The sequence below is a fragment of the Cavia porcellus genome, unplaced genomic scaffold, assembly GCF_034190915.1.
Source record: "Cavia porcellus strain 051 isolate PalLab524CR breed Dunkin Hartley unplaced genomic scaffold, mCavPor4.1 scaffold_24, whole genome shotgun sequence".
Classification (NCBI taxonomy): Eukaryota; Metazoa; Chordata; class Mammalia; order Rodentia; family Caviidae; genus Cavia; species Cavia porcellus.
Genome location: NW_026947507.1, coordinates 7,893,521 through 7,917,566, shown reverse-complemented (window position 1 = coordinate 7,917,566; position 24,046 = coordinate 7,893,521). Strand labels below are relative to the sequence as shown.

The 24,046-nt window shown below is 38.6% G+C and overlaps 1 protein-coding gene across 1 annotated transcript in view; it reads left to right on the top strand.

The window, feature by feature from the left end:
- The first annotated feature begins 24 nt into the window (after window positions 1–24).
- Window positions 25–24,046, top strand: part of Asah1 (N-acylsphingosine amidohydrolase 1) — a 33,128-nt gene continuing 9,106 nt past the window's right edge. The window contains exons 1-5 of the mRNA XM_003469151.5: window positions 25–551; window positions 16,056–16,102; window positions 20,589–20,679; window positions 21,049–21,135; window positions 22,717–22,795. Coding sequence (XP_003469199.2) covers window positions 474–551; window positions 16,056–16,102; window positions 20,589–20,679; window positions 21,049–21,135; window positions 22,717–22,795 — 382 coding nt within the window. The 5' untranslated portion in view covers window positions 25–473. The remainder of the gene's footprint in view (window positions 552–16,055; window positions 16,103–20,588; window positions 20,680–21,048; window positions 21,136–22,716; window positions 22,796–24,046) is intronic.

Here is a 24,046-nt window from a genome sequence, read left to right as displayed (position 1 = left end):
TCACTTCCGGCCAGCTCTGCGCAGGGCGCCAAGGAAGCGGCACCACAGGACGCTCTGAGGCTCTCATTCCGTTTCGCGAGCACTGGGCACCGAGTGGCACGCGCGCGAGCCCTCGCCCGGGTTAGTTTAAGAAGCCCGCCGGGAGACAGCAGGAGCCCGTCTCGCCTACACCGCCTCACAGCCCGGCGACCTCCCCAGGGCACGAACTCCGTAAAAGTTTACGTGGCCCCGCCTACCAGGGCGGGACCGAGACTCGGCCCAACCATTGCGCCAGAGGTGCGGGGAGGCCGCAGGCAGCAGCGCGGCCACGGTGCGAGCGCTGACGCCGCTGACACCTAGCCTCCTCCCCTAACGCCTCACGTGGTGCGGTCCAGTCACCAGTCACGTGGCGGCGGGGCGCGGCCTTCTGCGCCCAGGTGCAGCCGCCGGTTACCTGTGAGGAAGTACGGAGGAGCGGCGTGGCTGCTGGAAGGATGCTGAGCCAAAGTCGCCTCACCCTTGTCCTGCTGGCCGCCGCTGTTTCGTGCGCCTTAGCGCAGCACGCGCCACCGGTGAGTGAGTTGCAGCCGCAGGTGCAGTTGCGGGCGCAGGTGCAGATGCGGGCAGCTGCGCGGGGCAGCACCTGGCGGCGGCGGTGTCTTTGCCCGGAGCTGCGGTGTCTTTCGCGCGGATGCGAGTTCAAACCCGGCGGGTGAGCCTGGTCCAGTTGACTTGGTGCTAGCTAGAACGAGAACATCTTGTAGGGGGTATCCTAATCTCCGCAGAGCGACTGGGCATGATACGCATATCCTCAGATTTGAGAGATTGTGTTGGGAATAGCAGTTCCATGCTTTCTTGGCTAGAACTCTTAGAATTTTCCATCGACTTTTGTCCAGTCCTTAAGCACAAGACTGCTTGATGACTTGGACATTGTTAGCCTGATGACCAAGTGCTTTTCTCCGAATGAATGTGCCTCCCAGGGGCTGCGGGTCCCAGATCTGCTAGATTTGAGGATTTGAGGTACTCAAGTCGGTGCTGTCCTGGCCTCCACTCCACAACCCACCCGGTCACGGGGGCGCAGGTCTTGTGGCTGTCCCACGAGTTAGTCACAGGGCCTCGGTCTTGCTGACCAAAAGAGACAATGACGGACCAGAGCGACTTAACAAAAGAGGAAGCAGACCTGGAGCAAGCAAGTCTGTAGCCAGAGGCCACACTCTTGTTTCCTGTACCAATACTAAACTCAGGCCTCGTGACACCCAGCCTGGCGAATTTTCCTAATTCATTTCTTTCAGAACAATAAAACTCTTGTTTTTCTTTGCCAGCAGATAACTAGAAACCTGGGTGCCTCTGACCAGAGGCTGGGTGAGAATGAATGATACGTAATGGATAATCTCCTTCTTATTCTTTTATTCCTGTAAGGAGAAATGCCTTAAGGATGAAACGTAGTCCCTGAAAATTGATAAGTATTTAGCAGATAACAGCAGAACATACATAATAGCGATTTCAGTAATAAAAAACGCATAATAGCGTGTACATTTGGACTAGAACCGAAAGACTGAAAGGAAGTCAGTCAGTTTGCCTTGGTACAACTAGGGTTTTAATTACCTTGAGAGTGGTTTAAAGAATTTAATACTGTTGATGCTGTCAATGCCCTTAATCAGAGACCATCAGGAACACGCTAGTAGTTGAACATACTGAATGTATTATTCTTTGAGAGGAAAATGCACACCATGGGCAACCATGGGTTAAAAGAAAGCTATAACAGAATTTGCACTTTGGTTATGTGATTTTAGGGATGGGCCCAAGAAACCTGGAATTGATTGCTGATTGGGTACTTTTAGAGAGAGAGAAGGTTTTTGGTAGTTTGTGGGTTGCAGCTTGGCCTTGTTTTTCTTTTTTTTTTTTTTTTTTGTCTTTTTTTTTTAGTTTTTATCGGTACCAGGGATCGAACTCACGACTGCCTGCTTGCAAGGCAGGCGCTTATGCCGCTGAGCTAAATCCCCAGCCCCTTGTTTTTCATGAAATCGTTAAGTGGCCTGGCTTTGTCTCAGTAGGGCTCCTGTAACCGTACCCGAGTTAGGTGGTCTATGAGAATGTTAGGAGCGGAATAGAGACAATCCGGTTGTGAGTGAGACAGCTTGTAATCGTACTGAGCTTTAGCTGTGAACCCCAGAGCAGTTTCAACTGTCAGGGGCTGCTGCTTTTTCTTTTATTTTCTCAAAGCAAAAGTATTTTTTTTTAATTAAAAAAAACTTAACAAGAGTCAACAGTCAATAAATTTTGTAGTTCTTATCTAGACTGGTTATTGAAATCTACTCTAACCACTTGTGTCAGATTGGAAAGCTGCTTTCATAGGACTTAAGTGAAATAAGAAAAATAAGAATATAAGCTAAAATCGTTCATTTAGAAGATTAGCCTTGATTCTGATTTTTATGAATGCCAGGGTTTTGTTGTTACTGTTGTTATAATGTTCTTTTTGGAAATGAGGAAGATGTTATGTGTGTTTATGTGTGATTTGTTTTCTTTCTTTAAAGATCCTTATTTGGCAGAATAAAATTGGGACCCTCTTGTGCTGGAGCGCTGCTGATTTTTTTTAATGATCTGGATAATGCTGGGCCCCACTCATTGAAAGGACCTTAGGAACTGCTTAAAAGTGTAGTGGCTTCCATAGGAAGAAGTTTCTGCTGTGAACTTCACTAATTATAGGTCATCTATTTCCAGTAATCTTGTCTATCATGAAGCATTTTCCCCCTCACTATCAAAGCATCCACTATCAAAGCAGAATTAGTAAAACTGCCACCAGCTAATGAAATCATCTGTTCTTACCAGACACATAGTGAACAAAATTCTACTCAGTATTTTGAATATGGTTTGCCTGATCACAATGCCTTCCCTTTTATGGTCACTATAAAATGTCATTAGTCTTAACTGTACTAATTTATTAGCAATAATTTTTAAATCAGCTAAAATTCTGTCATTCAGAAGAGTGAGTCACTAAGGATTCTGAGTGATCTTGATCTTCCAAGTGCTAATGTTCTTAAATCTCTTGCCCAGAATTTATCACTGTTTTGAATTAAGCATTGTGTAGTATGGTAACATAAAACCATTATAGGAATTACCTGAAAAAGTTAGCATAAGATTAAGAGTAAATAATTTTTTTTAACTTTATTATTAATTTTTAATCGGTACCGGGGATTGAACTCACAACTGCCTGCTTGCAAGGCAGGTGCTTATGCCGCTGAGCTAAATCCCCAGCCCCAAAAGTAAATAATTTAATTTTTGTCTGGTTTCACTGTATACAGAGTAGGTAAGAACTGTGCAAACTGTGGAATTGTTTATATAAGGAAGCAATAAAAGTAAGGCAAAACATGTAAAAGTATTTTAGATTCTAAAGGAATAAGTTCTTGAAACCTAAGACCATTTGTAACCCAACTTATCATCAATAATTTACAATTATTATCTTTATACTCATTAATATTACTATCACTGCAAAAAATTGTTTGCTCACTTAAAACCATTTTAAAAATTAAAGACATCTAGTAATATTTTTTGTTTTAAAATCTTTTGAAATTAAAAAATGTGTATTTTGTGCAAAAAATATTCAGTGACTTCAATCTCTGACAAGAATAAGTTGTTTTTTGGCTTGAATCAATGTATAATAAACGGTAGCCTCATAGTAATAGAAAAATGTTTCAGCACAAGTTTTGTTAAATATAGATGATGCGGCCCAGCTTTAAATGACAAGTTATTTGATTTAGAACATATGTAGATATTTTGTGCGTGTGAGTTTGAGGCTTTCCTGATATGTGTATCTTGAGGTTGCCCTGACTTACTCTTCCTTATTGAATGTATGTAGAGCCTCATAAGAGATGGTGGGACAGGAGACACTGAAGAAAAATATGAGTAGGTAGGAATTCTGGATGACAGTGGCCAGGGTTCTGTAGACCCTGTGAAGGATTGTGGAAACAGTCAAGGAAAAGCTGTTGGGTAGCTTTAAATAAGATAAAAATTCAATGATGGGATAAAAATTTAATTAAAAATTAAAATTACCTTAACGAGATAAAAATTGGATTGAAGGAATGTAAGAGTGGGCATGTGTGGATAGGAGATTAGCCCAGAGGACAAAATGGGACCTATTAAAGGAGAGAGACAAGTTGGGGGTACAGCTCAGTAGTAGAGCATACTTAGCTTCACTGAGGCCTTGGATTCAATCCCCACTAACCAAATCAAGAAATAAAAAAAAAAGAAATGAAGGAGGGTGGCACCAGGGCAAGGGAGAGGGGTAAGTATAATCAGAAAACAGAATGAACAGGACAAAAGACAGAAGAAGGTGAGGGAGGGTGATGCCAGTATGTGTGGGGGCGATTAAGATTGATGACATGATATGAAGCCATTGGAGGAGATCAACTTTCCTAAAAAGAGGATATAGAGAGAGAAAGAAGCAACTAGTCAGAGGGTAAGTAACTTACACAAGTATGGATAAAACAGAAATTAGCAAATTTACTATGGCGGTCCAGATGGGAGAGGAAATGTGCCAGATGCCCAGAGAAGGCAATGGGATGAGTTACTGGTATAGTTGAATATATTGAGATGTGAGGTGTCCATCGCAATACCGGAGGTGTGGAATCATCTGGAGGTCCTTAGGTCATCTTGACAACTGAAAGTCACTGGGCCGTCTTAGCTGGAACAGTGTTGGTGACAGAAAATAGATTATAGTAAGATTAGTAGCAATCAGAAGGAAAGAAACTGGAGTGGATGAGTGAACTGTTCTCAGTAATAAACGTGAAATTATCTGTAAGATGTGTGAGAAAGAACCATAATGGCTCAGTAGTGAAAGGCTTCGCTTCTCATGGCAGTGGTTAGCACTGCTGACAGTGGCTCTTGAATCATCCTGAGCAGTGAATTTTCAGTTTTCTAGGATCTCATAAATCCTGTGTGGCTTCACCAGGGCAGTTGTACTGCCTGGGCTTTTCCCAGTGCTGTAGAGAAACGAACACAAGTACAGTATAACCTGCTTACTTATTTAGCTAATATTGCGTGCACACACTTGCTTTCACCCTTAGAAAGCAACACAAAGGGAGGTGAGTGTTGAGATTCTAAATTTGATCGTTTTCCTGAGATACAGTAACATCATTCCAAGCTGACTGTACTATCTCAACCTGTGTATCACGTGCTTACAATCCTTATCTAAGGTCTACTTAAATTTTACCTGTCTTAAGTTTGTTATTGAGATCATGTCTAGTTAAATTTGGGTATAGTAAAAACTTGCAAGAACAAATGAGTTCATGATAATTCTCTTTCAGGGTTGTAGGTCGGCCTGAAAGTTGTGATTCCCTTGCAGAGTACTCCTTGGAGGGCCATCCTTTCCCCCAAAGCTAACCTTTTTTGCAGCCCTGTGGGCTTCACAGCAAGTTTTTAGAAAAAGTGCCCTATCGGGATATGTAATGTTTCTATGTTTAATTTTAAATTTATTAAAAAAATTGTTTTTGTCTTTTTGAGACAGAATCTTGCTGTGCAGTTCAGGCTGGCCTTGAACTCACTGTGTGGCCCAGGCTGGTCTCGACCTTGCTGTGATCCTCCTGCCCCTCAGTCTCCAAAGTATGCCACCATTCCCGGCTTAATTGTTTTCCATGTCTATTTTTTAGGAGTAGTTCTATTGATGAATTATTAATTTTACTTTTCTTAGTTTTATTATATTAAACAATGTGTACTCAACAGGAAAATAAACTTTTTAATATGTAATGAGTGCACAGAGTTAAGCATCAACATTTTCAACAACCGTTTACCTACTTCAAGATCTAAAAAATAGCAGAAATAAATTCGTATGTGATCTACAATGGAAATACAAACAAAACTCTACCACAGAAATAATCTTTGCTTCAGTTTTTACACCTAAAGCAGTCTTCACAAAAGACATCAGCATATTCCAAAGACAAGTTTTCACTTACACTAATGGCTCCTGTGCCTAGCTTTCCTGTCCTGTTTGTCAGGCGATACTTGTCACCTCTCTTTTCTTCCTCTTTTGTTGGGAACTCCCTATTGTACAGTGTCCACCTAGCAGGAAAATGAAATATTAATAAAATGCCAACTATATATTCGAATAAGCACCAACATTTTCTACGTCAACCATTTGTTTGCTCACTAAATCTAAAAAATAATGGGCAGAATAAGTTCCTAAGACAACTACAGTGAAAATACAAATAAAACTGTACCACAAAGATGATCTTCACTTGAGTTATCACACCCCAGGCACCTGGGACCAGCGTGCTCCATACACAAATCTCGCCTGTGCTGAGAGCCCGTGTGTTTTGTTTTCCTCTCTTGTTTGGCAGGACATACCTGACATCTTGCTGGTCTTCCTGTTTTCTTGGAAGGCTCTGTGGTGTTCCCTGTCCTTTCACTGACCTGCTCCAGAATTCTTTTGAGAAGAGTTCTTTGGACAGATACATACTCGTCTTCCTTTGTTGTAATTGATCATTTATCAAGTCCAGTCCCAATCTTCTAAGCAAGTTTCTCTGATATTTTGTGCTTGTTATTTTCTCTGTAAACTATGAAACAATGCCTGACATGTTTAGGACCGAGTAAGACACAATCAGCCAACACTTTGTGTTTCGAGTGACATCATAGCTGCTGCCTAATTTGTCAACAGCATCTGCTCTGCCTTTCATTTTGTTGTAAAATGTGACCATTTCTGGCTTCATTTGGGTTGAAGATTCATCATCCATCTTTTTTTGTTTGTTTGTTCTGAGACAGGGCCTCGCAGTGTAGTCCAGCCTACCTTTGAACTCGCTGTGTAACATAGACTGATCTTGCACTTTACAGAGCCTCCTGCTTCAGCCTCCCCAGTGCTGGGGTTACGGTGTGCACCACTATACCCGGCCTTCCTGTTAATCTAATCATCATGGCATAACGTTGAAAATATCAATATTACTTTGTGTTTCTTCACCATAAAGTAGTCCAGGCTAGCCTGGAACTCTTTGTATGGCTCAGACTGACTTTGAACTCACAGGATCCTCCTGCCTCAGCCTCCTGAGTGCCAGGGTTACAGGTGTAACCAACACACTTATGGCCTCACTGTCAATCTTATTGTTGTGGTGTAATGTGGACAGTATGAATACTATGTGTTTCTTTACCATTTAGGAGCCCAATGTTAGTGTCTTTCTGAAATCCAAAGATCATACTATGTATTTCTGTCTTGTGAGCTTGAAGCATTTTTTCAGGAATCTCAGCATTGTTCATGTGAATAGTTCCTGTGTTGGTCAACTGGTGTTCTTTTAGCAAATGTAACATCAATGGATAACTAGCAAACCAGTTGTCAAATGTGACATTTGAGTTATTTTTTGAAATAGTTGCAACAAGTCTGTTCACAAATCATATGGTTTATTACTGCAGAAAGAAGGACCTGCTGGCTGAGTTCCAGGATAAATTGCTAAATTCAATGTGTAAATTGTCTTCCCATCTAACAGGGCATATATTTTTGTACTATATTTGGAAGCTGTACTTGACTTGTATTGCTGAAGCTTCAACGACCATGAAATGATGCAAGTTGTTCACTAATTGTTGTGTATTCAGAGAGTGTATTAATTGACCGTTCAAAACACAGCTTCCAACAAGTGAGTGAATAGCAGCCAAACTGTTGGGTTTTCTTTTCTGGCAGGTGTTTTTGCTGTCAAAGCATAGACAGTTTTGAAGGAGACCAGATATCTTGAATGTCATTATTGTTCTAAAAACCTTAATGCCGGATCGGTCCTTTCTCCATCAATCCTTTAGATGACTAGAATAATGTCCTGCTGTGACAGGTTTTAGTTCAGATAGTGAGATGTCATGGTAAATATATTTTTGAATATTACTACTGATACATATAGAATGTTTTCTTTTTCTTTTTCTTTTTTTTTTTTTTTTTTTTTTTTTTTTTTGTAGCGGGGATCGAATTCATGACCTCGCGCTTGCCAGGTAAGCACTTCTGCCACTGAGCTATCCTGGGCCTAGAATGTTTTCTTGTATTTCATTATTAGTATATTCCAAAACATCTTGTAACATAGGATGTCCATTACAGTTTCCAACTCTGAATCACAGTGTTGGAATTCCACCCAATAGGTTTCACTGCTGGCACCTCTAGGTTTCACCAAGAACCTAGTAACATTTTTTTCACCAGTTCTAACACTGGATCATGCAGGTACACATAATCGTGCTGTAGCATTTTGACTAGTCAGATATTTATTTACATTACTGGTTTCTTCCTCATCTGAATCAAGATCTTCATTCTGTACTTCTCTGTCAAGTCTGCCCTATATTGCTGACTTCTTTGGCTTATGTGATCCAAGTCATCATGAGTAGCCAAGTCACCTGATGACTCACTTTTAGTCTCCTCCCAAAGTTGTAAAAACAGGTTTTTGAATTGGGGAAATTCTATAAGAAAAATCAAAAGAAAACATTTAATAAAAAATTATAAATGCACCGTAGTGATTGATGGTGTCGACTTGAGAAGTTTGGAAGCTTGCCTAAACTGTCTCAGCAGTTCTATACCCTCCGGTGTAAGGGACCCACCATGGGGCGACTCCTTGCCAGGGTGCTATCAAGGCAAGATGAGGAAGGACAGCCTTGCTTCTGTTCTTTGGAGGAGCTTCAGCTTGGTCGCCATCTCCTGGCTTCCAGTGCAGATGCTTTGGCTTCAGTTGTAGACTCTTCAGTCTTCCAGTGCAGACTCTGGCTTCTGCCACAGATCCTTCACCTTCCGTCCTAGACTGGTTTCTGGCGTAGATCTTTTAGCCATGCAGCATGGATGCTTGGCCTCTTCATACGGACTTGCACGGACACTGCAGTGAACTCCAGACCTTAAACTGAAACTTTCAGTCTCCAGGGTGCAGACACTCAGTGCACATTCCTCATCCTAATCCGTGACTGACCAACATAAGCCAATTTTGTAATTTCTTATACATCTGTATATCTTGTGTTTTATCTGTTTCTGCACTAAAACACTGTGTGATACATACACAGAAGTGTAATGTGGGAAAAACTCCCCCATGAACACTTTGACACATGTGTACGCTTTGCCATTCATCATATCAAGATGGTGAACACAAAGATTGCTTCCTATACTCCCCCAGCACAGCTACTGAGATGCACAGCCAGCTGCCAATATGCTAAAATAACGTGTTTTTATTACAAAAGTGTGGAGTGAGTATCTGCAAACTGGTATAGTTAAGTGACGTTGGTATCAATGGCTGTGACTTTACTTTCACTCCTGTTTACCCTTTATTCGTGCTGCCAGCTGCTACACAGATTTTGTGCTCTAATTGTAGCCAGGATGATCGTAGTTATCAGCCTCAGAGTCCCCCATGTGTTACTGCTTGGTTGCTCTTTAGTTCTGTGCAGACTAGTTCAACTCTTCTAAACCCTGACAGAGCACTTTCAACTTCCCTAACTGTTGTCTAGGAAGAAATGGGTCTGGAATTTCATTTTTATATTGGCTTTGGAAACCAGGGTATGAAAATACAGTTCTTTGGGAGGGACAGGAGTCGTTGCATTTCACTCATTTGCAGAGCTGATTCTAGTGATAGTCACAAGCCCTGAACAAAGTGCATATTACTCTTTAACAGGAATCAAGTGGAATCATTGGTTTTACTGTAGGAAGCTGTTACAAAGCAAGGGAAACTCTGGACTCCGATTCTGTTGTCAAAAGGGTCACTTACAAGTTGAGCTGTGTGTTGCTTGCATTCTGAACATGACCATAAAATTCTTGATAGCTGAAAGTCGCGTATAAAAGGATGGACGTTGGATTTTTGTGAATCAAATTGTACTTTCAACTAACCAAAAGATCTGATATTTAGAATTTAGAACTTTTGTATATTGAATAAGATAGTGTAAAGGAAGAGCTGCATTTCTGAGGTTAATAAATATTCTTCCTACTAAATAATGTTTGAAATATTCATATTTGTAAATGAAGACTTTCTTGGGTAGAGTGTTATTTATTTGGTATACCTTCTTAAATGTGCTAACAAGAACTTAGGAGTTGAGAGCGTCATGCGCTTCAGTACAGTAGCTGTCACTAGCTGGGGGTGTTGCCCTGTGGTGGTGGCTCTTGCCTTGCATGCACAAGGCCCTGGATTCGGATCCCCAGCACTCCTACCCCCCCCCCCCGCCAAAGTGGCGGTTATTATTTTTAAATAATTTTAGGTAGTAATAAACATAACTTTTAAACATATAAAAATGATGTCCAAGAATCATTCCCAGAAAAATCCATCATATAAATAAAATCATGCAATTTTTAAAAATTAAAATTTAAAAAATTGTATTACAGGTGATTGAAGAAATACTAATATAAATAGACTTATGAAAAAGCAACAGTCTCCTGCCCCATTCTTTCTGCCCTAACCTCCCTCCCCTGGAATGAGCCACTTCTGCCTGGTACTGCCTTAAGTTGATCAGACAATTGTCTACTCAAGGGTCACATTTATCCTGAACCCACATCTGTTGCCATGTTAGTTGTTTATAGCTATTTCTTTTATTGTGTGGTACCCTGCCATAGTGGGTGATAAAAATTAACTTCATCTTTAGTTATGTATTTTATAATGTTGATGATATATTTGTGTGGTATTTATCCAAATTAATTAGCTGTAGGCATTATTTATCTCATACTTCATTAATGAATAAAAATTTAGCCTTAAATATCATTTCCTCTTTTTGCTCTTAATAGCTATATTGATATATTTTACATACCATACAATAGAGCATTAAAAACACACAATTAAGTGGCTTCATTATATTCATAGAATTACACAAACCCTCATTATACTCAATTTTAGGTTATTTTTCGGCACCCCAGAAAGAAACCCCCATTTGCCAATTTTCAGCCCACCCAGCCCTTAGGCAACTACCAATATATTTTCTATCAGTATAGTTTTGCCTGTTCTGCATTTCATATAAAGAAGACAGTAAAATGTATGGTTCTTTGTGATTGGTATCTTTTACTTATTATAATAGCTTTAAGGTTCATTCTTCTTGTAGCATTGATATGTATTTCATTTCTTTGTGTGGCCAGATAATAATTCTATTATATGTATACACCTCACTTTGTTTATCCTATGTTAGTGAACATTTGGGTTGTCTCCACATTTGAGCTTGATGAACAGTGCTACTTTGAATGTTTTTACAAGGTTTTTTTGTGAGTGTTTTCCTATCTCTCAGGCGTATACCTTGGAGCAGAATTAGTAACTCTCATCTCTTGGAAGAAGTGTCAGACTGTTTTATATAGAAGCCAGCCTAATCTAAGTGATCTGGTTTCTTCACATCCTCACCAACACTTATTGTTGTATCTTTGTTATTATATTTATCCTATAAGTTAAGATCTCATCATAGTTTTTGTGTCTTCTTTGAAGAAGATATACTACTTAGATTCTTTCTACTCATTTTTTAATTGGTCATTTGTCTCCGTATTAGAGAGTTGTAGGACTTTATATAGTTTCAGTCTCATACCATTTTCACAATAGGCAGCTGGCTAGGAGTTTCTTTGTAAACTCTCAGTTCTGTTCCACTATAGCTGTGTCCTGATGTAGGTACCTCACTGTTTTGACTATATTAGTAAAGACTTACTGTGGTTGTGGTAAATTTTGTTACACTTTCTTTTCTTATTTAAGTGCAGAATTACTTATTTCAGTAAGCCTTACTATAATAGAGTTAGTGTACCTAGTATTACAAGTTTTCAAACTGAAATGTAAGTCTTCCAACTTTGTTCTTTTTCGAGATTGGTTTGCCTGTTCACTTTGCGAGTTCACTTTCCAGAAGCTAACTGACTTCTGCAAAGAAACTGGCAGTTTTCACGAGAGTAGTGTTGAAAATCTGTAGCTTAATTTGAAGAATATTTCCATTTTGACAGTTGTGAGTCTTCCAGCTCATAAGCGTGGATGGCTTTCCTTTTTTTTTTTGAGGCAGCCTCACTGTGTAGTTTTGGCTAGGCCTGAACTCACTATGTATCACAGGCCGGCCTGACACTCGCAGTGATCCTTCTGCCTCGGCCTCGTGAGTGTTGAGATTACAGGCTGCTGCACCAAGCCTGGTTAAGTCTTAAATTTTCTTTGTATAGTGTTTTGCAGTTGTAGGTGTACAAGTTTTGCATTTTTCAGTTGCATTTGCTTATAAGTTTTATTCCTTTTGATGCTGTTGTAAGTGGAATTGTTTTCTTCATTTCATTTCCTATTGCTCATTGTCATTGTATACAAGTACAGTTGATTTTTTAACACTGAGCTTGTATCCTGAAATCTTAACATTTATTAGTTCTAATGCATTTCTACTAGATTTTTTAGGATTCTCTACATATAGCACTATGTATTATTTTTGTTCAGTTTAGATGCTTTTTTATATCATTTTCTTGTTTAATTGTCATACCTGGAATATCCAGAATATCATTGCCCCTTTGCCTTTTTTCTCCTCCTCCTCCAGTTCTAGATGCTTTTACTTTGCTTAGTTGGTGTTGATAATTTAACGATAACTCAGTTTTTTCATGCTCTGTGTAAATGTTCCCTTAAATGAAAACAGTGAGCCACATTAAATTGTAAATATTGGTTGTTGTTCAGGGTTCTATGATTACATTTATTTTTGTGTAATTGTAAAGCCCAAACTCTATCGCCTTTAAGAATTTTCAAACATGTCCTTAATCAATCATGTTTGTACAACATTTTAGTTTGCTTCATGTTTATGTCCTGCCTTATTGCATAGCCTTGTCCTTGGTGTTCCTAATTGTTTTCTTTCTTTTCCTCTTATTAGAAAAAACTAATCCCATGCTGTCATTGTTCTTTTTTCTTTTTTTTAAAAGAGAACAAAACAAAACAGAACCGAACAAAGCAGATCAGAACAAAACAATGCAAGCAGCACAGGACTTCAAAACAAGACATCAGCAGTGCCTGCCACAATGTCTCTTGTTTTCTTTGAAATTGTTGTCCATGTCTTCACACACAATGAATTAAAACAAAACAGAAAAACCGATCAAAACAAAAAAATGAAAAACATTACAGGCCTTCAGAAGAAGACAATAGGAGCATCAACAGTGGCTACCATAATGTCTCTTGCAACATTCTATCCTGTATAATTTCTGGCTTCTGATGTATTCTTTTGGGGTAGTGGGAAAGTTTTTCATTAAATGTTATAAACTGAAAATTGAAACTTTAAAAATGGCTTTCAAAAACAGCAGTACTTAAAGGGTAATTTGGTGAATAATATGCAAGACCTCTCCCCTATAAATAAATACTGGCTGGGCTTGGGTGTGCCTGTAATTCCAGCATTCAGCAGGCTGAAGGAGGAGGCTTGCCACAGATTTCAGGCTAACCTGGGCTACATAGTAAGTCCAAAGCCAGCCTGAACTACCTTGTCAAAATCCTATCAAAGGGGCCTGGGATTTAGCTCAGCAGCATAATTATGCACCTGCCTGGCAAGTGTGAGGTCATGATTTCGATCCCTGGTACTAAAAAAAAAAAAAAAAAACCTCCTATCAAAACACCAAAAAAAAAGTCAGATGAAGCCATACAGGCTGGAATATACCTATACTCCCAGCTACTTGGAGAGCTGAAATAAAAGAGTTGCAAGTTGGAATTCAGACTTAGCAATTTAACAAGACCCTGGCTCAAAATAAAAGATGCCTGGTGATATGGGATCAGTGGTAAAGTGCTTGCCTAGCATGCATGAGGCTCCTGGTTCAATCCCCAGTTTTTTAAAAAAAATCATTTTTCGCAAAGCAAAGAAAATCATCTATCAATAAAGCATTAATTAAGATGGTGTTTGATTGCAGCAGTGTAAGAAATGAGTCCAGAGAAAATTGTTCCACATATCTGTAGAAGAGTTGTCCAGAACTTTGGAGGCAACATCAATATCAATTAAAGAATAGCAAATGATTTTGAATATTTTTCCTTGGCTTTTACAGTTATTGATAATCAGCTATAATCAGCTATAATTGATAATCATTGTATGAGGGCCAGTGCTGAATTTGAATGAAGAATTATCCATAAAATTCATGATAACTTTTCAAAGAAATTGAGAGAATAGTAATTCAGTATAACTTAAAAGTTATAATCTGCTAAGATATGCAACACCTGACATTAGAAAATATCTATGAGCAGGAAAAAGCTGAGCTGAGTAAATTTACAAAACAAGAAAGTGCAGGTTGTTTAAACCATATTGTTCATTGTCAAACTTTGAAGAGAATATTTGAATCTAACATTTGCTGAAATAGCAACGTAAACCATGAACATCATTTGATTGTGGACTTAATCGTCACCATTTCTGTGAATATTTGTCAAAAGCTGATTTCACCCACATAAGATAGCAGTTAGAAGACTTGAGAGCAGTAAAATTTTTCACAGTTTCTGAGTTCAGAGATGAGATTGAAAAAAATTTTTTGAATGAGAAGATCCTCTCAGCCACTACTATTGAATTTGAATGGCTTTAGAAATCAGTTTTTGCTACAGATCATCTACTGTTTCTTTTCTTTCTTTTTCTTTGGGGGGGATACAGGGGATCAAACTTATGACCTCCCATTTGCCAGGTAAGTGCTTATGCCACTGAGCTAAATCCCTAACCTAATGTTTCTTAATTAATTCAACTCAAAATTACAAGACAGCGTCTACATGTGAGAAGCTAACACTGTGGTAAGATCGTTTTGACAGCAGTTAATGTTTGCATTATGGGTAATGTCATGTTGCTTTATGTGCTCCCCATGCTATGAAAAATTAAGTTGATATCTGCGGTTTCCAGACCTTCACAAATGTACAGCAGATGTATTTTCTGAGCCCAATCTTTAATTCCAAAATTTCTTCTCTATTCTCCCTTCTATTGTAGGTTTATACTATGGGGTTGGGTAGGTACCAGGACCTTTACACTGAGCTACATCACCAGCCCTTTTGTTTTATTTAATCTTTGAGACCAGGTTTCACTAAGCCACTAATTTGCTCAAGTTGGGCTTGGATTTGTGAACCTTCTGCCTCGGACTCCCCGAGTTAGTATTGGATTATAGGTGTGTCCCACCACATCTGGCTGGATTTATACTTTTAAAAAGTTATTTTTCTGGGTGTGTAATCCCAGCTCTTGTGGGAGATCAAAGTGAAAGGATCACAAATTCTAAACTAGTCTGTATAACTTAGTGAGACTCTGCCTGAAATGCAGTAGTCCCTGGTTTAATCCTTAGTATCAGAAAAAATATATATATAAATTGAGTTCCTAGAGGAAAGAAAATAAGCATACTTGCTATATTGAACCAGTAATAAAAGAATCATATGTGGACTCTTGATAATTTTGTGTTAGTAGGAAATCCCATTTTGATACTGAGCTTGAACAGTTCTCCTCAAAACAGTCTCATTCATACTTGGTCTGCAGTGATGACCTCACTGGTGGGGCTGCCCTTACTCCTAGAGCAGGGTGTGTTAGCAAGAGAGACACAAACAGTGACAATGCAGTGCATGAATATGGTGATGGAGGTGTGTACAAACGCTGTGGGAGTACAGAGGAAGGGTGAAATATTTCCATGTGGGGAGAGGGTGAAGACTTCACAAAAATGAAAAGATATCAGACATCTTAGAAGTTCACCAAGTTGGGAAAAGGACAGTCCAGACATAGCATGTGCATGGACACGCAAGGGTGAGAGTTCATTGGAGGTGTCTGCTTTAGGAAGAGTGTCAGGAGATGAGGCTAGTGTGGAAAGTTATGACCAGACTGTGAAGGACCCCGTGCCCTGAAAATCTGTTTGAGATGCAGATCTCTGGTGAGGGGCAGAAGAATTGGCTACAGATCATTTACTTGGATGATAAGTCATATTATCTAATAGAAACATTTTCCATATAGAGCCGTCCTTGTTTTCTGAGTATATTTGTAATATAAGAGCTAAAATAGAACACGTGGCACTTGTACATATTGAATTGAGTCCTTAACAATTTGAAATTTTAGAAGTTTTCTCAGAGACTTTTGAGAAGTATTGAAATGGTCTAAAAGGATAATTTTTATCTTCATAAGTGGTAATTTTTATAGATTACATATTCAGTTAGTAAGCATTTGTGATTTTTCTGAAACTTATCTTTTTTCATTTGTGTTTTTAGTGGACAGAAGACTGCAGAAAATCAACTTATCCTCCATCTGGACCAACGTGAGTAAACTTTAGATGATTAAAGCTCACTCTGACCTGTGTGTAAAAAGTGATGTTCTCATAGATACAATGATAGTGAATAAAAGTTTTCATCGTCCTATCCTGAGATAAAGTTGGGTTTACTTAGATTTGTGTCTTATGTATTTGTTCAAGATCTTGGACAAATATAAAAACAATTAAAATGTCCTTTTCTGTTCTGTCAAAGTCATAGAACAGAAGAGCATTTCTGTCTACGTTTGTCTCCCCTATGACAAATGCAAGGTCTGTGTCCAAGCTGAACTGTGATTCTCTATGATGCCTGGGGATAAGCCACCAATTTATATGGCAGCAGAAAGCATTAAATCTCATAATTGTGACATTTAAGAAATAAACCTTGTTTTGATAAAGCTGTTGAGGACAAAACAGTCTTGGAAAACATAAGAGAAATTGCAGTACCGTGTTTCACTATGTCTAATATCTGTAGTCTAAATTTTGGTGTTTTTGTATCCTACTAGTAAAATGGGCTAGTAGGAAAGACACACCTCCCAGGTTCAGAGAGCACAGAAGGCAGAAAGGAAGGAAGGGTATAGGGATTGGTCATCTTTTTTCCCCAAGTTCTTCCACATTGCTAAAAATAAGACTGTTAAACAAAGCAGAGAGGCAGAGTACAGCTTTAACCAAAACATCAAGATGACATCTTCACATTTTGTAACATTCCAAATTATGTATCATACTGCTCTTTTCTTGTTTATGTAGCCCAAGTAGCCTCTGTCTCAGTATTCTTGGGACACTGGAACATTGCAGAACCAAGAATGACAGTCACATCACCCTTGTGTCCATTTGAATCCCACAAAGGATTATTTTTGCTGCTCACTGGGTGCCTGACTTCTGCTCTCATTTCTGCATGTGTGTCTTATGCCAGTTGGACTAATTTCCAGGCCTGCCAGAGTCCGAATAGCTGATAATATGGTGATATGAGCATAGATAACGCTAAGTCTCAGAAAAGACTAAGTGATATTGATTGCGGGTAGTGAAGTAGAAAATGTGATGAGTAGTGCGTGTTAAGTAACAGTTGATACTGGTTGAGCAAAACTGTAAGAACCCGAATTCTTCTGATTTACTCACCTATCTTACGCAGATATTTAGAGGTAATTATTTTCAATATCACTCTAAAATACACCTGCCATCTTGCTCATTAGTGACCTGCTCTCCGAAGTTTTTTTCTGTCACCATTCCTGCCATGCTGGCCTTCACTGCCTGTTGATTACCACTCTGGGCCGGGCTTCCTGTCCCAGTTCATTCAACTTTTCATGAATACTTTCCACATTTAAGGCTTTTTTCTGCTCCCTTTTATGTATATTTCACACGTATTTGTGCACTGATTATTGTGCAAACTTTAAACCATCCCTGAATGCAAATTGGATTGGCTCCACATTACTTATAGACATACCTATCTAACCTCATGCACATTAATACGTATATATATATAATGTGCATGTTTTTTTCTCTTCTTGCCGTGAGATTTCTCTGGGTTTCTTCCTCCCTGACTGGCTTGGTTTTCCATACTACAGTCCTTAGCTCTGTGCTAATTATTTTCTTCTCTTAATTATAAATGGGTCTTGATCTGGAAGAGAAAAATGGCATACATGTGCACGTGAATGACAGTCCCTGTGCTTCTGTAGTTCATCCTTTTCAGCCAATTGCAAAGACTTTTGTGGCTTGGGTGGGCACCTGTGAGGGAGGAAAGAGCCTGCTGTTCACCCAGCCTGACCAGTCACATCGGTACAGACGTCCAGGAACCAGAACCCATCACGCTTGTGTCTAGCTGAATCCACTGACGATTTTTTTCCTGCTGCTCGCTGGGTGCTCAGCCTCTGCTGCTCTTTGTCCATGTGTTTGTTGTATCATTTAGCCTAGATTCCGAGCCACCTGGGGAGCCATGTGAATTCAAGCAATATGACTGATATTATGATGGCCAAGACACAGCAAATGCTGAATCTCAAAAATGATTAAGTTAAGATGATTATTTGCAGTAAGTAGGAAAACATATTATGGTGATTACTATTTTTTTAACAGTAATAGGTATCACAGTATATTTCGTTATCTTTACAATAGTTGTTCTTTCAATCATGTATATCAAAATAAAATGAAATACAGAACATTATAGAACTTATCAAAACAGAATATTGAATAGAGCAGTACCATTAATCAGAATAAAGCAAAACAGTAATAAAACATATTTGCCTTCAAAGAGATGGTAGAAGGAAATCCCTCTTATTTGCTATGGTCCACCTCCAAAGAGATGCTCAGATCTCTGGTTCCCATTTGCTAACGGGGGGACAAGGGAAAGTGGGTAGGGGAAGTGGGATATGTGACTCTAGGTCGTGCACCAGTAGGTTCACTATTGCTTAGCAGGGAGGCAGGCTGGTTGCTTGGTTTTCCAGGGTCCTAAGTTCCACCATGGTGCGGATCTCAGGAGACGCTGGTGGTTCTCCGCCTGGAAGGGCCGCAGCTGGCCACATGTGGTGATTACTATTAATTGATTAGATTTGATATAGTCCTCACTGCCCTCATAAGGTAGATAGTCTTCCTGTAAGAAATTGAGGTGTGAGTGTTAAATAATGAGGTATTTTAAGAAAATACTTAAGGAGAACCAAAATGTGGGATTATATTGAACTTTAGTTGTTAAAATTTTGTTAATCAAATTAGCTGGTTCTCAAAACATTCTGATTATTGGAGGTTTTATTATAAAGGTTTCAAGTCTCGCTATGCTCACAAAATTGTAATCTTCCTTTGTAGTGAGTTCATTTCTTCTCCATTTCCTTTGTAAAATTCTTGAGCCTACCCAAAACTCCAGATCAAAAAAGAATCAAAAATTGATGGCAGATATAGGAGCATGACTTGGCTTTTTTTGTTGTTAAGAGAGGGAAGGAGCATGATCGAGTTCTTATCTAGAACACATATCTTATGATAGTGCAGCCAACATCACAGCTCCCCTAGGCTAGTTTTCCATGCCACTAGACACAGAAATCCAGATGCATGCTTGTGAAGATAGGTAGTTTAGTAATGTGTCCTCATAATAAGGATAACAGTTTACCAAACTGTAAGATAAAGTTTTTGCATGTGAAATTATGGTCAGTCAAAAATGGAATTAATGTGTTATGAAGAAAAACGAATTTCAGCCGGGCGTGGTGGCTCATGCCTGTAATACTAGCACTCGGCTGAGGCAGGAGGATCGGTGTGAGCTCAAGACCAGCCTGGGCTACACAGTGAGCTCAAGGCCTGCCCGAGCTGCATAGAGACCGAGTCTCAAAAAAGACCAAAAAAAAAAGAAAGAAAAACTAATTTCTATGATTACTATATTTTATGATTTTTTTAAAGGAAATATCAGTTCCTAAGGAATTGAGGGACTTGAAAATGCTTTGAGAAAAATAAAATTCATTCATTGTGGTTTTGTTTAGGTGTTTGTTTAAAAAATTAAATGTACTTCCCTTTCCTGTCTAAATCATGGAAGGCTGCTGGTTAATAGTTCCATAAAATTTTATATATATCCGAGCCCAAGCTGAGCTGTACCATTTAGTGAACCGGATACTCAAGACAGAAGGGGTATACAAAGAAGCACAAGAAATAACCTGTAGGAAATAATCTGCTCCTCCTGTAGACATAAGTCTAGGCAACATTTTGAGAGCAGCACGCATGAGACTGACTGCACTGTACCCGTATCTAGCATAGCAGTAGTAGATCAAATATCTATTTTTAGTCATAGTTTAAGCTGATTAACTCATTGAGTGACACACTGTTAGTAGCTTTTCCAGTTTAGTAAAATTGCCAGAAAATTATGTTCTCAAGGGGATATTTGTAGTCCATCCACCTAGAAATATAGCCCATCTCCATTTATAATGGAGTGGACATTGTTGTATTCGCATAGAAATTGCTGTAAGTTACGGTGGGAGACTAGAGACTGGATATGACGGAATAGTGCTTGGGCTGGTGCTTAACACAGAGGAATAAGAAGAGAAGTGTATCCTAGGAAATGTTAGTTTGGAGAAGAGCGTTGTGGAGGTTCTGGAAGCCGGTCACAGGAAGCTATTGTTGCCACTCTGAGGCTTAGATTAGTTAGCAATAGCATTAGGCTGCCTGAGAAAGAATTCTGAGATTCCACAACCAGCTGGAGAAGTGTGTATGCCTAAACTAAACCTTTGCAGATATTTAGAAACGAAAAAAAGGGGGAGTTGTTCTCCACTAGTGGTCGTTAGTCTTTTAAGCTGTAGTTCTTTCATGTATCACTAAATATTACAACATTTCTAAGACTACTTACAATTGTATGTGCCACCAGAGGGCAGAAGCACTAGATGGAAACTGGGTATCCTTTGCAAATTCTGTTTTTGTAACAACCTGTATGCTGTTATTAAGCAAATATGTCTAAAAGTATCTTTAGAGATGCAGCCTTCTAGCCCCCTCAGAAAACTACTTTCAACATTTCAATGTAGCACGTCTCTGATTACAGCTACCGAGGACCAATTCCATGGTACACCATAAATCTTGATTTACCACCCTACAAAAGATGGCACGAATTAATGGCTGACAAGGGGCCAATGGTAGGTATGCAACAGTTCTTCAGTCTTCTCTTTCTGACTTTACTGAATGTAACTGCATTAAAAAAAAAAAAAGTACTTCATGAAATTACCACCAGGTAGTTTCAGAGTATACTTTTGATACTTGTCTAACATATAGTAAATGGAAGAAAAGATATTATGTGACATCATGTTCTTTGATGGACTTGACCTGTTTATTTCCTTGTATGCCATCTTCTTTTATTTGCAAAATTAAGCAGATGCCATTAAGGATAAAATTATGTTAATGGCACTCTCTTTGATATGGCTATATATGAGTTTCTGTTTTCATTAATTTATATTAATCTTAAATATTGTTCCACGTCATTTACATGTTTTATTTATTTTTTTCAGCTAAAGATTATAGTGAATTCTATGAAGAATATGGTAAATACATTTGCACCAAGTGGAAAAGTTATGCAGATGGTGGATCAGAAGTTGGTAAGAAATATTTCCTATGGTGAATTTTAAATACACAGACACACAGAGTTCCAGAGTACTGGAGATTTATTTAAAGGTATAATTTAATGACTTCTTATCAGGAATTTGAGGTGTATTTGCATTTATTCTGATCACTGTAAAACTTCAGAGAGACTTAAATTCTGGGAAGTGGTAATGTTAGAGTAACAAATCATAAAGCATGGCAAATTTTGTCAGTTTAATGCTCTTTGAGGGTCTTAAGTATGGACTTGAGAACAGTGGACAATATAAATTTTTTTACCTGGAAGTATGGAATATCTTTTTAGGGTTGTTAAGTTCACTGATGAAAATTTCTTTTACTGGGAGTAGAGCTCAGTGGTAGAGTGCCATGTTTAGCATGCGTGAGACTCTTGATTTGATCCCCAGCTCTAATAAATAATAGGTAACATAAGATAAGATAACTTATTTTGCTTTTCGTAAGTACTTTATCCAAGAGTCTCAGAACACCTAAAGATTTCTCAGGATTATGACCAAATGATATACTCAGCCCAGCTTTGTATTCTGTGGAGTACCACAGTAGCTGTGATTCTTGAGACTCATTTGAGTTATTTCTTGTGGTTGTACAATCACCAAAACCATCTCATTTTCTTCCTGGTCATACAAGAAGATTCCATTTCTCAGCCCTTTTTAAATTTAGGTGGAACCAATTGAGCACCTAGAATCCAGCCCCTAGAACTTCCAAAGAGATCTTCGTCACCTTCTCTGTCTTTACTGCAAGGTACAGAGAGTTGGGGGAAGACCCCAAGGTCCTAGGGCATGACACCTGGGGTTGAATAATTGTTTGTCACGGAGGCAGTCCAGTGGACTGCAGGGTGTGTACCAGCATCCCTGGCCTCTACCCACTGGATGCTGGTAATACTCACTGGGTTGTGGCAACTGACCAATGTCACAGGACATTACCAGATCTCTCTAGGTCAAGAATCACTGGACCAGAGACTAGATGTTTGATAAATGTTGTAATTAAGTCATATTTGTTTGTTAAACTGCCTGGAACATTTTACTTACGCCATGCTTCTAATTCATAGGGAAACAATTACGTTTTGTTAGGTTTCATCATTCAGTTGGTGAGAAACAACAGTTTGTGAACTTTAAGCACACTATCTTAGTAAGAGGCTATGAACTTAAATTGCCATATCAAGTTTATCAGTTCATGACAGAAGGGTTTGTGAATAATCAGAATGGTGCAGGTTCATTGCTTTTGGCTAGAGGGTGAATGAAAGAGATATAAGAAGTGATTGTTATAACATTCTTGGATTATGGGTCATGTGAGGTCGTGTGGGTGGAGTTATTTAGGTATCATTCTGTGGAGAACAGGAGAAAAGCCAGGCAGAATAAAGCAGTTGAAGAATCATACTTCTATATATAGGTAGTCAGTACTAACTGTTACATAGAACCTTTTAGAAATTCGTGATTATAAGACACTTTGAAAGTCATTTATCATCTATTGTCGTAGCAGTATTTGGAACAAATTGTATGTCAGAATGCCATATGTAAAAGCATGCTTTGGGGTTAAATGATTGTTAATACTATGTTTGTTTTCAGCCTGATCTGCTTGGTCAGTTTTCTAGTCCTTATGAAGAAGAAATGAAAGGAATTGCAGATATCACTGAGATACCTTTAGGTAAAGTGAACTTTGCAATATTTTGAACGTTGAATAACATACTTTAACATTGAGGTATGGAGTACATAATATGCACAGATCTTAAGTGTACAGCTCAATAAAGTTTCTAAATTGTATCCATGCATTAAGTCAACCCATATCAAGACAGAAAATTCTAGCACTCTAGATGTGCCATCATGCCCCTCCTCAGGTAACTGCTATTCTGGCTTCACTGTAATTTTGCCTCCTCTTTATACTATTGTATGAATAAAGTATTTGGGCTTTCAGATTTTGAATATTAAGAATAAAACAATTATGGACGTTGTACATATGGTTTTGTTTGTTTTTTGAGGGGAGTGGGGTGGTGTTGAGACAGGGCTCCCTGTATAGTTCAGGCTAGTCTTAAACTTACCACGTAGCGTAGGCCTTGAGCTTGAGGCTGTCCTCCTGTCTTAGCCTCCCTAGTGCTGGGATTATAGACATGCACCACCATATCCAGCCAGTTGTATAGATCTTTTAATATGAATATATATTCATTTCTCTTGGAGATTTAGGCTTAGGATGGGTTATAGGGTAGTTGTATGCCTAGCTTTATAGATTCTGGATTTATACCTAGGAAGTGAACTGTTGGGTTATAGGGTATCTTTGAACTTGGCCATGTAGATTCTATGACAGTGTTCTAATCTTATTGCATTGATTGATAGCATAAATGAGACTTTAAATTTTTCTCTGCTTGATGATGTTTTGTATTTGAGCCATTTTGTTGAGAATATTAGTACCCATTATAGTTTCAATTGCATTTCTTTGATGAGTAATGAAATTACTGACTTTTTTAGGTTATTAACCTTTTTTCTTCTCCTGTTGTCTGGTTTTTTTTGTTTTTTTTTTTTACCCCTGGGGGTAGGCAATAAGATCTTTTACTTATTTTGTGTTTGTTTGAAAGAATTCTTTATGTATTCTGGATACAAGTTCTTGCTAGATACACAATTCTACATACCTTTTTCCAGATCTGTGGTTTGCATTTTTATTCTTATACTGATGTTTTCTGATGAACAGAAAACCTTAATGTTAATCATGTCTTAATTTTTCAGTCTTCTTTTATTAGTAGTGTCTGTTCAAGAAATTTGCTAAACTGAAGGCTACAGTTGATTGAATATCATTTATTAAAAATTATCCTTCTGTTAGTAAATTACAATGCTGTTTTTCATATAAATCAGTTGACTGTACATAGCGAGTGCTATTTGGAAGCATTCTATTAATATTTCATTTATC